The sequence below is a fragment of the Lissotriton vulgaris genome, chromosome 1_2 (assembly GCF_964263255.1).
Source record: "Lissotriton vulgaris chromosome 1_2, aLisVul1.2, whole genome shotgun sequence".
Lineage (NCBI taxonomy): Eukaryota > Metazoa > Chordata > Amphibia > Caudata > Salamandridae > Lissotriton > Lissotriton vulgaris.
Genome location: NC_141686.1, coordinates 10,754,502 through 10,773,011, shown reverse-complemented (window position 1 = coordinate 10,773,011; position 18,510 = coordinate 10,754,502). Strand labels below are relative to the sequence as shown.

The following is an 18,510-nucleotide window of genomic DNA, read 5'->3' as shown; positions in this document are numbered from 1 at the left end:
CATGCACCCTTGATTTACACCATAGGATGTTTTTATTTTCCTTGAGATGTGGGATTCGTCTCCCAATTTTATACGGATCCAAGTGTCTTTAGCAGGGATCCCCTATTTCTGCAATTTAAACCATAGAAGACTCCTGGGCACGCGGTCGAACGCCACCTTGGAGTGGCATTTTTGAAGCTGGTGCTTTCTCTGTCAATACTGATAAGGCAAGCAGGTTTGTTGTGGTTCCTGATTTTGCTACAAAGCCAGTCTGATTGATGACTAGTGCCTGGTCAGACAGCATCAGCCATGACACATATGGTAACAGTTGTTTCGTAATTAGGACACTGCTATTCTGGCTTACGGTAAAAAAACTAAATGACAGGAGACTACTTTCACTGTAGAATGACCAACAAACTAGGGCTTTCCTTGCAGTTTTCTATAAGCGGAAAGGAAATGGTTTCTGTTCAACTGTTGGCAGAACTGAGTGGAACCCATCCACCACTCCAACATTGCTACTTTTGTAAACTCAGTGCAACAGCATTGACAATTTACCCTAAATTAATTTAATAGAATAATTAAAATTTCAGTCATTGCTACATGTCACAATCAGTTCACCACATAAAACTCTCATTATCAGTCTTTATGACATGGACCTCTTGGCATCCACCTTAAGAAGTTACCTGTCTGCTGACAACTGAACTCTTGAAAGAAGGAACTTTTGAGTAATATCTGTGAAAATAACCAAACCTCAACTAATTATGCTTTAGATGTAAAAAAAAAACCCTGAAAATGTTATAATACATTGCAAAAGAGGAGACAAACATGACCTGCAGTGATGTGAAAATGTCACTGTATGAATGAATTTAATGTCAGTGCACTCTGTTCACAGAACAACATTGACTTGGTGAAAATCAGTTGAGGATTATTCAGTGGACAAAGAGAGGATGCTGCTAAGGAAATAGTAAAAAATGATACAACACTGTAGGTTCTAAGTAAAAGAGGAACAGAGTTTCTCAAGTTGGTTACACCATCAATAGACAATGGATTCAAAGCAAGAAATATTTCACATTTTGGACTTTACAAATGTAAAGTGTCCTTGCCTCTTTGACCACACTAGCTGGTCAGACGTTTGTTTGGATAAGGTTACAGCAGCAAGGCTAGTCTTCAAACTCCCACGCGAGCCCACACCACACTAAAGGGAACTCCACTGGTTCACGATACCAGACGGGCACACTTTAAACTCCTCACCCACACCTGCAAAGTTCTATACAACACAGGACCCGGCCTACCTGAACAGCAAACAACATTCAACCAACCGTCCAGACACCTCTACTCTGCTGGTCTCATTAGCCCACACACCACGCATACACAGAAACAGAGCAGGGGGCCGAACCTTCTCATACCTGGCACCTAAAGCCTGGGATGAGCTCCTGCAACAAATTAGATGCTCCTCCTTTCTTCTTGAATTTCACAAGAAGCTGAAGACCTGGCTTTTCGAGTAGCTCTCTGGAGCTGGCCTTACACGCCTGCTAAAGAGTGCCTCAATATCCTCACACATGTTCAGAGCAATATAAAAACACCAACAACATAACATAAAACTGGTGTTAATCTTGGGAACCGGGGGCAGAAGTCAAGTAGAAACTAAATGAATAAGGAAATAAGACTACACAAGGGATTGCTGGAGTCCCCTCAGATAAAAACAGAATAGCTGAAAACATTTAAAACGTAAAATACTAAAAAGCAAACGTGAACTTGTTGTCTACAATCTGAGGGCCGCTTTAGCGCTGGTGTGGCCAGGTGCAACAATGTTTGTTGGCACCCCCGTCCCTCCCCACTGTGACCACCTCCGCAACGGATTCCCACACTACAACCATTTAACAGTACCCCTCAAGTCTCCATAACCACTCTTTCTCAGATGCATTTAATTAGTTGTATAGCTCCACTCATACCAGTGCAGGGTGCCAGAGCAATTTACATTACACACACATTGCACAGAGTCAATCAATCATAGGAGTGTAAATCAGCATAAAGGAAATCTTACATAAGGCAGAGGACTACAAGGTGTAGGAGTCATATGTCATCCACTCCCAGGCAGTATAGTTTAAGAGTGCTTGGCCAGGAGAAGCAGAAACTCAGAATTTAAAACGAAACACCATAGTTGGGGGTTCTTTTTACTAATAAGAATTGATTTCACCCAAATGAACCATTTTTGCAACATTAGGATAATGAAAAATGGGGAATAAATCATGGTGCTGTAATCTATAACATGCAGTTTGCATGCAGGTCTTTGATTACAGTTAATAGCACACAGTTCTATATTAGGATTTTTACTTACAAACTGCAAGTACCAAATTGATCTCTCTGACAAAAGCAGAAACCCACTGGCCCATCCAATGATATGCACTTTGTGATGCGCATGGTGCACAGTTCTTTGCAGCAGGCATATTAACCCCCTGCGCTATCGTACTCGGATCTCTCTCAAGGAGGGACATTAATCACCAGTTAGCTTAACATTTTTAATGTTGCTAGAAAATCACTGGAGGCAAGAAAAACACCAGCAGCAGGTGGTTTTATAACGCAAGCACTGCGCCCCCACCCGAAGTCAGCTCCCGGTGCAGTGGTACCGGTCACAGAACCCTAGAGCCGGCCCTGTGTGTTAGAATGTCTTTAATGTGGAAATTCACACATTGAATACATGCATATTAATGGATTCAAATTTAATTTAACAACTGTGTAGTATTCTTGTATGGTGTTTTATTCCTTATGTTTCTCTGTCCTAGCTGCTCAGCCATGTTTGTGTGTCTTCTGTATGGAATGTTGGCGGATGGACCTGGAGTAGAATGCCTGGGTGACTGGATGAGGAGTGACAGTTGGTAGAAGGGGCTGAGCAGCTAGCAGGTTGCTCCTGGTGGGGCTGCCCTATACCTGTTAATGTTGACCTACCTGTTGATAAGGACTTACTGATACTACCTGTGAATAAACCTACTTTGATTACAACTCACCAGCGTGTCATCACTACATTAATTTTGGCGACAAGTTGGAGACTTCCCCACGCTCTTCAGTTGGTACAAGTGGACTTCAAAGTCATCAAGATGCCTTTTTCAACCTGTTTTTATGTTGTTGAATCTGTTTCACATAGTTATCTATCTGTCTTCATGCATTTACTGCCTCCCACTCTGTAATGAAGAGGGATCTCAGACGTGTGTTTAGTTTCCCGTGCCAGTGATCGCATTGCCTACATGTGGGATTCCATAGGTTGAAATATATTAATCAAAGTCTAAAACCCTATATAGTAACGTAGACGATGGCTGCACAGCAATTGAACTACAGAACTTAACACCATTAAACCATCACGGTTCGTAGTCCACTGAAAACATAATTTACTGTTCAGCAGTAACTGGCAAAATATAGGGTATTCAGAAGTAACACACTGATAGGTTGCTGAACGTATTTATTGACATTCTTCACAGACGTATTTTCTCTATAAATATTTTTAACGACCCTGTTCAGAGTTAACACGTTAAAGAATTTACTGGCCTTTTGATTGGCTGTTCAGTACAGACGTCATCTGCTTTCAACACAATGGCAATTTGATGGTACCCACCTTATGAGAGGCTTGAAGATATTCCATAGCACTTTAATGAAGTTGGTCGGATGGACAACGTACAGGGCCTTCAGATTTTTCTTGTACCTAGAGAAAAAAAGCACAACCTTTGTAACTTTTTCATGCACGAAAAATGGAAGCTGCCACTGAATGTATGACAGACAGGCTTATTCAAAAGCCAATTATATATACTATTTTCAGCTGGAAGAAAGATACATACTGAAGAGATGGACGGAGAACAGAACAGTGAAGGGTGATGTGGCCACTTCGGAATCAAGGCGCGTGAGATCAAATGACAGCGCCGCCATTACCCTTGTGGTCAACGTCTGGGCTGTTTAGTCGCGTGTAATGGCGGCAAAGCGCTGCCTTCCTGAGTGCACATAATATCTCCTTCCATTATCCCGAAGCTTTCCCTTTGAAGCTAGCTGTGCGAGCAACATCAAGGACAGAAACATTTTTATATTTTGGGGATCACACGATTTGTTTAGAACGCTGTCAGATGCTGCAAGCAACAAAATGAAAAAGTATGAAAAAAGGACTTGGCATCTTCTAAAGTAGATTATTTTGCTCAATTGATTATGGCTTTGAAGGCTAACAAGGGCCCAAGCTATTTGTGCCTAGAAAAATGGGCACAGAGAATACACTGCCTGGCATTGGATGCATTCAATCACTGATGCGACTACGTAAGTCACTCACTTTATGACGCACACAGGGTCGGATGGGACAGAAAATAGACCCGGGCACCAAATTAAATGTGCCTTCCTATAGCAAATAAAATAGCAAGTGTGCAAGCAAGGATTAGGGTGCCCCGCCCGACCAGGTGCACTGCACTAGCCCCCATCCGCCCCCCCTCTTACGCCCGCCGGAGGCCCGCATCTAAGAAGCGGTTGGTGTACATTTTTATGAACGACTCTTTCAATGTGACAGCCGTCTGACACCTGCTTCAGCGGTCCCAGCAGCAGACAGACCCAGGCGTTAAGTACAGAGAGGAGTGAAGAAGGGGCAGATAGAAGGGTGGACATACATCTAGGGCCTTTTTCCATTTCCACCATTATAACTTTTCGAATGGGCGTGTTGTCTCTTTCAGACTGGGACTGTGCTCTTTTTTTAAATGCAACTTCAGGTAGTACCACAAACATTCATGTTTTGCCGTGAAAGTTAGTAAATATACATAGATGTGTTGTGTATGGCAAACATGTAAATTGTGTAGATAAGTTACTACAAATATGCGCAGGGGCTGAAAGTAGGGATGTTTCAGGGATGAAGTAACCCTGCCAAAATAACCACGCTCAAGCTCAGAATGTGGATGATCAATAAAGATGCCTTTAAATTTGGTTCTTATCTTGTCACATTTGCTGATTGTTCAAAGACAGAGGACAAATGTCAGGCTATGTCTTCTGACAAATTGCTGCTTATTCTTTCAACACGTAGACTGGTGTTTGCTTTACTTTATCTGACTGCAAAGTGAGAGGATTTTGTGAAGAGAAAAATCTGACAATATTGCTACACCACCAAAGTAGAGTTTGTGAGAGGTCTATTTCGAACACACAATATCATTTAAATAACAGTAAATTAACTGAACACATATTTCAAATTATACACGCAGTGAGGAAAGCACAAAGTGACTTTATCTGTAACTCTGAAGTATGATGGGGACCGAGATTTTAATAGAATCAAAACAAATTAAGGTATTTATCTTGGTCATAGGTCAGTGATAAATATTTTCTGAAACCCAATACTCACACATTATATTTTGTGCACTATCAGTAAAATTGCACGTCAGTGCGAATTTTATTACCACTTCAATGTAAAATCTTCTTTTTTTCTAAATAACAGTATACTTTCAAACCATGCTTTAGTAGTATATTTGCACCAGTGTGCTCCAAATTGCACCACTCAGCGATACCAAAGGGTATGATGGACGGAGAGTTTGAGCAAATCAAACACTCACTCCCAGTCAACAGATCTGGGCTTAATCAATCATTATTCTTTAGCTCACTCCACCACCCCAGTTCAGACATGGCCATATGCAAACCAGTCTGACCCTCTGCCTCCTGGGAACAGTCCAGCCTGAACTGCCAAGCCATGTCTTCCCTGGACCGGAAACAAGCATCCTGGGACCAGTTTCAGCTTCTTAACCCTCATCAGCAAGTCTATCTTGAATCCAGTGGCAGAGTGAGCAAGGGACCCACGTCTGGGCATACCCTGCCAACTTAGGGCAAACAAAGCGATACCAAAGGAGATGATGGACGGAGCGTTTGAGCAAATCAAACACTTACCCCCAGTCAACAGATCTGGGCTTAATCCTTCATCATTCTTTAGCTCACTCCACCACCCCAATTCAGACATGAATTGCAAATCACATGCAAATCAGTCTGACCCTGGGCCTCATGGGAACAGTCCAGCCCGAACTGCCAAGCCATGTCTTACCTGGACCGGAAACAAGCATCCTGGGACCGGTAACTTTATCTGTAATTCTGAAGTATGATGGGAGCAAAGTTTTTAATAGGATCAAAACAAATCAAGGTATTTATCTGGTCATAAGTCAGTGATAAATATTTGCTGAAACCCAATATCTATCAGTAAAATTGCATGTCAGTGCGAATTTTATCACCACTTCAATGTAAAATCTGCTTTTTTCTAAATAACAGTATACTTCCAAACCATGCTTTAGTAATATATTTGCACCAGTGTGCTCCAAATTGCACCACTGGGTACATCCTTATCATATGGCTGAGATACCCGCCACCCCCTCTCGACGCAATCCCCAAGGATGGGAAAACGGAAACGGTTCTGAACTTTTGGAAGGCGGGAGGGAGTGACCCTCCCGGCCGTATTTATTAAAATATGAAACAAAATTCAAAACATTAAAATAACAGTTTCATATTATGTACAATTTCATTTCCACATTACGATGTTTGGCTAACCTTAACATATCTCTAATACAAAGGTTCTCCTAGCCGAACTAACATCCTGCAAAACATTTAACTTGAAATTGTACATCCTAACGTTAAGGGCCAACGGCAAGGTCGTAACCGGTGTCAGATCCCTAAACCAGAATTACCCCCCCCACTCGGGAGGGGCGACCGCACAGAGGCTGTACCTCAAATGCATCTACCAATTTCCCTTGACTTGACGGGGGCCCCAATGAACTCGACGCCATTTAAAGGTCGTCCGAGGACTCGTGTGAGGTGTCTAGAAGGTAGCGTAAACCCCCTCCCCACTCCACACAACTTACCACATCTGCCGTCGCAGGTGTCCTGGCCCCGGGAAATTCCCCAGGAGGGGCCCGTAGCCCCTCCTATCAAGGAAGGGGCCTTGACCGCCTTTCCTTTTCTTTCGGCGGCCCATCCTTAGAAGGAACCGCCTCCCCGTTGAGGGGCCAATGGCCACCTCCCCCGGGCGCTCCCATCCGTAATGGGTGACGCCCCCCCCATAGGGATCTTCCAATTACTGCTCACCGATCATGACCTTACCGCCCGACCAAAATAAATACGACAATTTAACTAACTCACTAAATTAAAGACAACCATAACTACTTCACGTATGATTACTGATCAACACTAGTGCAAAACTTTATTCGAAAAAACATACTCTAGATGATCATTCTCTTTATTGCATACACAAATAACACGTCCATCATCGCAACCTGTAAGAAATAGAGTTACCACATCACAACTTTATTAAAAAAACACTTGCTGTCTTCAGGGGCTGGTGGGTGGGTCAAAATTGGCTCCTCGTTCCGTCTCGAGCTCACGTGCAGCGGGGAGGTGCAGCTTCAGAGCACAGGAACAAGAGGATGCCTCCTTGGCTTGCTGCTCCTTTTATCCGTCTTCGGGCGGGCGTAAACCCGCCTCCGCCTGCCCCCCGGGGGCGTGGTCGGCGGCGTCAGCGTCTAGGACAACCCACTCTAGGGCGGGAAAAGTCGCGCCCCGGCTACGCCGCTTCGGGCATACCAGCCGAGACTCGCCTCCCGCCCAAGATGGCCTCCCGGGGGGATCAGGGTACTCCACCATACGTTCGGGGGGACCGAGTGGTCGCCCCTTTCCATATGGCTGAGATACCCGCCACCCCCTCTCGACGCAATCCCCAAGGATGGGAAAACGGAAACGGTTCTGAACTTTTGAAAGGCGGGAGGGAGTGACCCTCCCGGCCGTATTTATTAAAATATGAAACAAAATTCAAAACATTAAAATAACAGTTTCATATTATGTACAATTTCATTTCCACATTACGATGTTTGGCTAACCTTAACATATCTCTAATACAAAGGTTCTCCTAGCCGAACTAACATCCTGCAAAACATTTAACTTGAAATTGTACATCCTAACGTTAAGGGCCAACGGCAAGGTCGTAACCGGTGTCAGATCCCTAAACCAGAATTACCCCCCCCACTCGGGAGGGGCGACCGCACAGAGGCTGTACCTCAAATGCATCTACCAATTTCCCTTGACTTGACGGAGGCCCCAATGAACTCGACGCCATTTAAAGGTCGTCCGAGGACTCGTGTGAGGTGTCTAGAAGGTAGCGTAAACCCCCTCCCCACTCCACACAACTTACCACATCTGCCGTCGCAGGTGTCCTGGCCCCGGGAAATTCCCCAGGAGGGGCCCGTAGCCCCTCCTATCAAGGAAGGGGCCTTGACCGCCTTTCCTTTTCTTTCGGCGGCCCATCCTTAGAAGGAACCGCCTCCCAGTTGAGGGGCCAATGGCCACCTCCCCCGGGCGCTCCCATCCGTAATGGGTGATGCCCCCCCCATAGGGATCTTCCAATTACTGCTCACCGATCATGACCTTACCGCCACAGGCCGGATAGTTGACCGGCTATCCGGACCCCCCACACAACTCCTGCCTAAAGGTCATGTTTTAAACTTCTTAGCCAAGCTATGAGGTCTCCTATGAGTAACTCATTCCCCACCCGGGACAAATGGACCCCATCTCCCAAATACATACTGTCCCCCTTGATACAACCATGCAGAATAGACTGCAGTGTACTTGAACGAAACAATCTACCCAACTTGTTATTTATTTTCTTTACTGAGTGATTCAGAGCAGAAACCAAAATCGCCCCCCGCCACACTTTTCGTGGAATCATATGGGACCATGCAATTGTGCACCCTGGAACTCTTCTCGCCAAACAACTTACAGTGGAAAGCATTGCCTCGAGAAGCAGTCGTCTACCAGTGGTTACCAAATCATTACCCCCAAGATGGACTATGATTATAGACGGCGGTGACCTTGTCCGCCTTAACAAACCCTCCATAAAATTTTGAAACTGGTCAATACAGAGCCCGCCCCTTCCGTAGAAGGTCACCCTGTACCCGTATTCCCCAGCCACGTGAATCATGTCACCTGCTTTGAATACGTCCGCGGCACGCCTCACGTATGAGTGGCCCACGACCCACACCACTTTTTCCGCAGCCGGTGATGTTTGACCGCTGGTTCCCAGGTGTCGGGTCGACTGCACAGTCCGCCCCGCCTCGTGAGCTTGCGAAACTGTAAACCAAACAAAAACAAGAAGCGTGAGTACATGATAGCAGCTTCACAACATGTGCAACCGCACATACCTTTTGTAACAATTCGAGGACCAAGCCCCAAACGTTTCACTTTCTCTATACTCAGACCCCTGGCTGTAGCCTCAGTAGCAGCCCCTATCCGGAAGGAATGGGTCCCAAACTCGCCGGGGTTCAAACCTGCGGCCGAAAGCGCCATTGCAAGCACCCGCTGGAACTGGAATCTCGTCAGTGGGGTGGCATCAGCGTGCCTCAACAAGGTCCCCCCCCATGATGACGCCCTCTGCGCTAAATATTCCTCTAAGCACACAACAGGGCACATGGGAGATCCGGGAATCCGATGTATTACTACACAATCCCCTATCGCACCCTGATCAGCCTTGGACCTGACAAAGGAGACAGTCATTGTCTCCCCCTTTACCTGAATGTGCTCCCGGCACAGTCCCCCCACCGTATCCCGTTTGTTCCTCGCCACCAGTTCGCTTACCCGCATTGCCCCATGGAATGCTAACGCAAAGGCGGCCCGGAATAACACTGTTTCATACTGGGATGAACATGTCGCAGGGAGTACGGATAATAACAGGACCAACCTATCCAGACCTATCGGGTGCCTCTCATCTACTCTGCGACCCTCAAGGCGTTGCAACCCCCGTAGCGCTTTCTGTACCACAAAGGACGCTGTTGGGTCCTGGATCCCATGAGCCCTTGCCATAAAGGAAATGGCGGCCCGATGCCTCTGGGCCGTAGCTACTGATTTGCCTGCCCTATGTAAAGACAGCAAGAATTTTACAACAAGCTCTTCCTGGCCCCAAAGCTCCCCCCTAGCAGAACCCAAAAAGGACCAATAGGAACGGAACGCCCCTTCATATGCCTTCCTTGTCCTGGGTGCTAAACTCTCTCCCACGAGGTTTTGTAGTTCGGGGCACCGAGAGACCAGAGAGCTTCGGGAAAGGGTGCCGCCACCGGGTCCGCTGTGGGCAGAAAACCCCAGAAGGCCTGCATACGGAAACGAGAAAGCGCATCAGCCGCGTGGTTCAGCACCCCTGGGACATGTCGCGCCCTAAAGATCACATTCAACTGCATACACAACAATACAATTTCTTTAAGCAGTCTCAGAATCCATTTGCAACGTGCTGCCTGACTATTGATACACTCTACCACAGTCATGTTATCAAACCAGAACACGACAGAGTGATCTCGGAACCCCTCAGGCCATGTTTTCAGGGCCACCAAAATAGGGAAAAGTTCGAGAAAAGCAATGTTACTCGTCAGCCCGCTCTCGTGCCACCATGACGGCCATTTTTGAGCCGACCATTGATTACCGAATATGGCGCCAAAACCTATACTCCCCGCCGAATCTGTCCACAGCCCCAGCTCCTCGGAGGACACCGCCGACTTGTTCCAGACAATTCGACCATTGAAATCCGCCAGGAATGCCAACCAAATGCGCATGTCCTGGCGAATCTCTGCCGAGAGCCTCGTGCGGTGATGTCCCTCTTTAAGGCCGACCATGGCTTGTGCAATCGAGCGGGAAAAGGGGCGGGCCATTGGGATTACTCTAAGGGCAAAATTCAACTGGCCCACCGTTTGTTGCAATTGATGCAGGTTCACCTTAGTCTCTCGAATACATGTTTCAAGGGATGCCCTGAATTTCAACACCTTCTCTTTGGGCAACCGAAAACAACCTTCCTCCGAGTCGAGCTCGATCCCCAGAAACTCGAGTGAAGTCGAGGGACCCACAGTCTTACCTGGTGCCAATGGCACGCCGAAGTGATTCATTAAGACACAAAACTCTGATAAAGCCTGCCCACATTCTGGATCCCCGGCTGCCCCCAGGAACAGAAAGTCATCGAGATAATGCATCACATGCTGAAAACCCGTCTTTCTTGTGAATACCCATTGCAGAAAACAACTGAACTTCTCAAAATAAGCACAAGATATGGAGCAACCCATTGGCATACATTTATCCATGTAATAGCGACCCTGAAACGTGAAACCAAGGAGACGCTGATCGTCTGGGTGTACCGGGAGCAACCGGAACGCTGACTCGATGTCCGATTTGGCCATCAGCGCTCCGGGCCCCAGGCGATTCAACATGGCGACGGCCTCATCGAAGGATGCGTACCGCACCGAACACACTTCCGGGTCTATCGCATCATTCACGGAAAGACCTCGTGGAGCTGACAAATTATGTATTAGCCTAAACTCGCCCGGGTCCTTCTTGGGGACCACCCCTAAGGGGGAACAAACAAAGTTAGCAACCGGCGGTAGATCGAATGGACCGGCAACCCGCCCTCGAGTCACCTCTTTCCCAATCTTTACCTGTACCACCGCCGTATGCTGCAGGACCGACAGTTGGTTCTTACAACTTGTTTTACCCTGAAAGTCCCCCACTGGAATGCGGAAACCATACGAAAACCCGTCTCGCAACACCCCTGCGGAGACATGATCCGGGTATTCATTGAGCCAAGGAATCATTGCCATGGTATCAACCGGGGTAGGTAAAGGCGCCCCTCGGACTATTTCAGACCTGTTTGGCGCTTACCCTACCTCCGTTATCACCCGTTTTGGCTCTGCACATGGTCTCGGGATGAGAGGACTGTCCACAACCCCCACACTCGTGTCTAAATTTGCATGACCCCTGAGGCCTTGTACATTTTCCCCTGTTAAAATTCCAACAAATCCCCTTTTTCCCTGCGTTGCCACTCGACTTCGAGTGGTGCTCGTTACCTGCACCCGTCCGAAAGGGTGTCCCAGAGGTTTGGCGGGAAGACTCACCCCCGCTACCCCCCGACAATGGTACCTTTAACATGCCCGAGCTCTCCATTTTTTGCCACGAAATGGAGTCATAACAATCCCAAGTTAGAGCTGGGTCGTGCTCCTTAGCCTTCCTAAAAATATTGTCATAACAAAACCACTGATTGCCCTCATAGGCTAGAGAATACTCCATAATACGTGTCTGATAAATAGGCAATTCCGTCAACAACTCAGGCCTTCGCTCACCCATAATGGAGGTGAAAATGCCAAATGCTCTGCCCCAAGTACCTATGTTCTCATCGACTTTAAAGGCGGCCATTTTTGCGCGCCAAACACTCGGATGCATAAGCTCTTTTTGGGCCTTCACATGCTCGATCTCGTAATGGTCAGTAAGCAAAGAAAACATGTTCACATACTTATTAGCCCAAATCTTTTCCTTAATTTCAAGTGGAACATGCTGGGCCACTTTCTCCCTTCGCGAGGGTACAGACCCCTCCCCCGCAATCGGCAGTAGCCGCTTACCTGAACTAGGTGCTGTACTTGCTGCTGAACTTGTGCCTGCCGCGATCTCAGCCACCGGAGCCTGCGGGGGAACAAAAGATGGTGCCTTCGCAGCCTGTCTAGATTCCTGCAATTGCCTCATCACGCCCTCGCTATCCTTTCCCAACCACGCTGCCAGTTGTGCAGCCAACTCTGGAGGCATATCTTCTCCGTTCACGGGGGTGACTACCACGGGGATCGGATGCCCCTCCTTCGGAACCAGGATTGGCTCCTCTATCGGTGTATCGGGAACCGGGGTCTCCCCCCCAGGTGCCCCCCTCTTGGACCTCTTGCCTCTCCCGCTAGGGACTACTCCCGGCAAAGCTGGTCCGACGATTCGCTTCGGGCCTCCCTCCCCGTTCTTTTCCGCCATCTGTTTCTTCAAATCGGCAACCTCCTTTATGAGCATGCGGAGCATCTGATCGGTACCGACCCGCTTTCCGACCTTCTTGCCCGGCATTTCTCCAACGCAGATATCTGTAAAACAAGAACAAAATTACAACGCTCAAAATTGGCTCCTCGTTCCGTCTCGAGCTCACGTGCAGCGGGGAGGTGCAGCTTCAGAGCACAGGAACAAGAGGATGCCTCCTTGGCTTGCTGCTCCTTTTATCCGTCTTCGGGCGGGCGTAAACCCGCCTCCGCCTGCCCCCCGGGGGCGTGGTCGGCGGCGTCAGCGTCTAGGACAACCCACTCTAGGGCGGGAAAAGGCGCGCCCCGGCTACGCCGCTTCGGGCATACCAGCCGAGACTCGCCTCCCGCCCAAGATGGCCTCCCGGGGGGATCGGGGTACTCCACCATACGTTCGGGGGGACCGAGTGGTCGCCCCTTTCCACTCTCCTGCTATATATGTGTGTCTCATTTGCTAAACGTGTTTTTTGTGGGACACTTAGATTTTTCACAATCCCTATGACTGGTGGTGGCGGGGCAGGTTTTTTGCGACCACCTTCTCGGCCTAGTTATGTAACCTTGATGGAAGCATTTTCTTGTTGTTGTTGTGCCTCACCCACAGGATCTCCACCCCGCTCCCGCCTCCCAGCTGACCCGCCCTCCCACTATCACAGTTAGGCCCGCTCCCCCCGCTGTAGCGCTGTGACCGTCCTGCTCCTAACAGAACCGGTCGCTCCTGACGCTGCTCCCCGCTCTGCCTGCCACCTGGACTGCTGCGTGATACCTCGCTTCACTCCCACTTTTAATTCTGAGTGCTCAAATATCGCAAGTACACGGTGGCGTTAGCCTGCTAGTTTGCTAATCTGTTTAACAATCTAAAATCGTAGCGCTTTCATTGCCCAAGTACGCTTTATTTGTATTTGAATATCGCTCCGCTGCCTGTGATAATTGATTGCTGCCTGATATTGATTGCTGCCACTGCCATTTACTTCGCGTCTCACGCTGTTTGTGCCCCACTGCTGTAGCGCTTTTGGCTCGCTGCCATTTTCTTGTTGTTGTTGTGCCTCACCCACAGGATCTCCACCCCGCTCCCGCCTCCCAGCTGACCCGCCCTCGCCCCTCCCCCCTTCACCATCCTCATATGACAGATGCATTTGAGTGCAGCGTTCATGCGCAGCGGTCGCGCCCCATGCGCGCCGAAGGTGCGCCAAAGGTAAGCCCGTCTACGCCCGTCCGCGCCTGGACCGCGCCCAGCGCCAGACCCCCGCAAACCGCACTCCTCCCGCACAATGTATGACACCGCCGCCATCCTAGCCCTTAACCCCGGACGAACACCTCAATGCTACGAGGCTGCCCCAGGACACACCCACGGTCCCTTCGCCTGCCACTCCTGCAAGTTTGCCTGCATCAAGTCCCACACCAAATCCAGTAAATCCAAGCACAACTCCGACTCCAACCACCTCAAGTGCATCCTGCTGAACACCCGCTCGGTCCACAGACACGCCACTGAACTCTGGGATCTACTCGACACTGCTTCACCGGACATCGCCTTCCTTACAGAAACCTGGATGAACGCTTCATCAACACCCGACATCGCCATAGCCATCCCAAACACCTACAAGATCATCCGAAAAGATCGCACCAGCCAAACAGGAGGAGGCATCGCCATCGTCCATAAGAACACCATCAGAATAACAACCAGCTTCGACGATAACCTTGCAACCGCCGAACACCTTCACTTCCAGATCCACACCGACCCCAGGACCACACTCAGAGGCACCCTCATCTACAGACCACCAGGAACTCGTAAACAATTCAGCGAAGACATCACTGACTTCATCAGCCCACATGCCCTCACCTCCGAGAACTACATTCTACTGGGAGACCTTAACTTCCACCTCGAAAAGAAAAATAACAGCAACACCTCTGCCCTTCTGGACAACATAGCCAATCTCTGACTCAAACAACTTGTTGACACCCCCACCCATGTAGCCGGACATACGCTAGATCCAATCTTCACCTCCAGCAAGCACATCTCATTCGATCACACCACAGCTCTCCATTGGACGGACCACAGCTGTGTTCACTTCAGCTACAAAACTACCTCGACCCACAACCCCCCACAACCTATTCTGTGAAGAAACTGGAACAAAATCACCACCGAACAACTCCTCACATCGCTCAACCAAAATCCTCCCACCCTCTCATCGGACCCAAGCCAAGCCGCCACCAAACTCAAACAATGGATCACTCACAGCGTTAACGAATTAGCACCCATGAAAAACCACCAAACCAAACAGGGCAGCAAAAAGGCCCCCTGGTTCAACGACGACCTTAAGAAATCCAAGAAACTTTGCCGTACTCTCGAGAAAACATGGAGAAAAAGCCCAACCACGGACAACCTGACCACCTTCAAGACAGCCACCCGCAAACACCACCAATTGATCCGAGCCACTAAGAGATCAGCATTCAAGAACCGGCTCGACAACAACGCCCATAACAGCAAGGAACTATTCAACATTGTCAAAGAATTCACCAATCCCACCGCAGCCTCAAATGACATTACTCCCTCCCAAGACCTCTGCGATTTTTTATCCTCTTTCTTCTACAACAAAATTGCCGACATACATAACAGCTTTGAGAACACTCCCAACGAACAGTCCTCTCCACCCACCTCCGAACCTAAACCGCCCTCTCACAACCTTAGCGCCTGGAACCCAATCACTACTGAAGACACCATCCGCCTAATGAACTCCATCCATTTAGGCTCGCCAACCGACCCCTGTCCCCACCACATCTTCAACAAAGCAGACTCCATCATCGCACCCCATCTTCGTGATGTCATCAACTGCTGCTTCAACTCCGCTACCTTCCCAGAAAGCTGGAAACACGCCGAACTCAGCGCCCTCCTGAAGAAACCCACAGCAGACCCCTCAGAACTTAAAAACCACCGCCCCATCTCCCTCCTCCCATTCCCTGCCAAAGTCATTGAGAAAGCCGTCAATAGCCAGCTCGCCGCCTTCCTTGAATCCAACAACTCCCTCGACACCTCACAGTCCGGCTTTCGAGCCAAACACAGCACCGAAACTGCCCTCATTGCAGCGACAGACGACATCCGAACGCTATTGGACAACGGAGAAACAGTTGCCCTCATCCTACTCGAACTTTCTGCTGCCTTCGACACAGTCTGTCATAGCACCCTCATACAACGCCTCAGCAACATCGGCATACAAGGAAAAGCCTTGGATTGGATCATCTTGTTCCTCACCAAGAGAAACCAGAGAGTCCAACTCACCCCTTTCAAATCAGAGGCCACCGAAGTCATCTGCGGAGTACCACAAGGATCATCACTCAGTCCCACCCTCTTCAACGTTTACATGAGTCCCCTCGCATCCATCTCGATACAACACAACCTTAACATCATCTCTTACGCTGACACCCAGCTGATCCTTTCCCTCACCCAAGACCCAAACACCGCCAAAACCAATCTTCACGAAGGCATGAAAGAAGTAGCCGAATGGATGAAAAACAGCTGCCTAAAACTTAACTCAGACAAAACGGAAGTCCTCATCCTAGGATCATCCCCCTCTGCCTGGGACGACTCATGGTGGCCATCGGCCCTGGGCTCAGCGCCCATACCCACAGACCACGCACGCAACCTAGGCTTCATTCTAGACTCCTCCCTCTCGATGACCAGACAAGTCAACGCCGTCTCATCTTCCTGCTTCAACGTACTTCGTATGCTCAAAAAAACCTTCCGCTGGATCCCCACCGAAACAAGAAAGACTGTCACCCACGCACTGGTCACTGGCCGATTGGACTATGGAAACACCCTCTACGCCGGAATCACAGCCAAATTACAGAAAAAACTCCAATGCATCCAAAACGCTTCAGCCAGACTCATATTGGACATCCCTCGCCAAGCTCACATTACCGGTCACCTGAAAGACCTCCACTGGCTTCCCGTCAACAAGAGAATAACGTTCCGTCTCCTCACCCACGCACACAAGGCCCTCTACAAAGTAGGACCCGAATGCCTCAACACACGAATGTCCTTCTACACACCCACCCGCCAACTAAGATCTTCCAATCAAGCTCTCGCCGCAGTTCCGCGCATCCACAGATCCACCATGGGAGGAAGATCCTTCTCCTACTTGGCGGCCAAGACCTGGAATTCGCTACCCACTCGCCTCCGCCTTACTCAAAACCACATTTCCTTCAGAAAGGAACTTAAAACCTGGCTATTCGATAAATAATGCACACCCTTCCCCAAGCGCCTTGAGACCCTCTGGGTGAGTAGTGCGCTATACAAATTCTTGAACTTGAACTTGAACTTGAAGCACATCTGCTCTGAAAATAGTTCCGATAAAGAAAAGGGGAAACAGACTCTGTATTCCAATGGAGCTGGTGTATACAATCCGTTAATACAACAGATGTTTCGAAGACAATTATATAAGAAATACTTAATGAATAAGCAGGGGAACCAAGTACAAACAATTCTGCTGTCACAATTCTAATGATTGGATTAATCATAATTATCAAATGACAATTCCAAACAATGGTAAGGTGCTTCATGCGACAGCGCAAAGCAATTGAAATAAGTGACAAAAAAAGTGGGCCTAGGTAGCTAAGGAGTCAAGCATGGCGGACTCGTGAGCTTGGAGCTCCATGCTGGCCCAACACTTATCAGCATATCGGGAGACGCCAGAGAACGGGGAGCACCTTCAAACTGTACCCCATGGTACTGGGAAGCCGGGTGCTTGCTTTTGTGACACCCACCGCGCTGACAAGGATGCTCTAAGCTCCTGACGTCTGCTGTTGCAGAGGCCGCCTCACCCTCCCGAAGGGGGGTGGGGGGGAGGTCTCAGGGGCCGGCGCTGTGCCCCCCAGTGAAAAACTGGTTCTGGGTGCTTTAAAGCGCCCAGAAGCAAACGAAAGGGGGATGCCTCCCGCCAAAAAGGGAGAGTGCCCGATGGTGCCAAAAGGCGACAAATGGGCGGATAACGCTATGTTTGAAGCCCCCAATCAGGGGGTACCACCTGAGCTCCAAGGTGGCAGAAGTAGCCAATATAAGTCGGCGCTCGCCCAGGTAGCTCCTAACTTCGTGGAGCAGGGCGAGCGGCGCACCGACGGAGTTCTGCAGACCCACCCACCCACACCTAAGGAACAGCAGTGTCGCAGGGCTAGTTAGTGGCAAGGGTGCTTGCGGAAATTGGTGCAAGGGTTGGCTAAGGAGACACACCGACGGGCGGTGTGTAGGATGGGGGCCACTCACTTTTGGATGCCGCACGGCAGGGTGTGGTGGTCCTGCCAAGGAGGGGACTAGCAAAAGGAGACGACGCTTGCGGCCCAGACCCCGCTGGACGGCAGGGCACAAAAGGTAGCGAGCTGGGGGCCTAACTCCAGAGACAGAAGCTACCCTCCACGACATGCAGAGGGCATGGGCGATAAACCAATTGGTGATCCCGGAAATAACCGACAAAGAGGACTACCATGAACTAACAAAAGGAACTGGTTTCGGGGTGCCATTTATGAACTGATAGGTACCACAAGAGCATCGGCCAAGAAGCGGGCCAGGATGGCTCATGACATGTATGATTTATGACCAACCTACTGCAGTTCGCAAATGACAAATCTTTAACCAGTAGGTGTACATTCCTAATAAAACTGCGGCCAACAACGACCACAACAGACGCTTGTATTGTTGGCTAACTTTGTTGGGATGGTA

The 18,510-nt window shown here is 49.0% G+C and overlaps 1 protein-coding gene across 2 annotated transcripts in view; it reads right to left on the bottom strand.

Annotated features, from left to right (window-relative positions):
• The window catches only part of ARHGAP8 (Rho GTPase activating protein 8), an 877,216-nt gene that overhangs the window by 394,139 nt on the left and 464,567 nt on the right, over nucleotides 1–18,510 (bottom strand). For both annotated transcript variants that reach the window (XM_086952738.1, XM_086952739.1), the window contains exon 6: nucleotides 3,587–3,673. In XM_086952738.1, coding sequence (XP_086808864.1) covers nucleotides 3,587–3,673 — 87 coding nt within the window. The remainder of the gene's footprint in view (nucleotides 1–3,586; nucleotides 3,674–18,510) is intronic.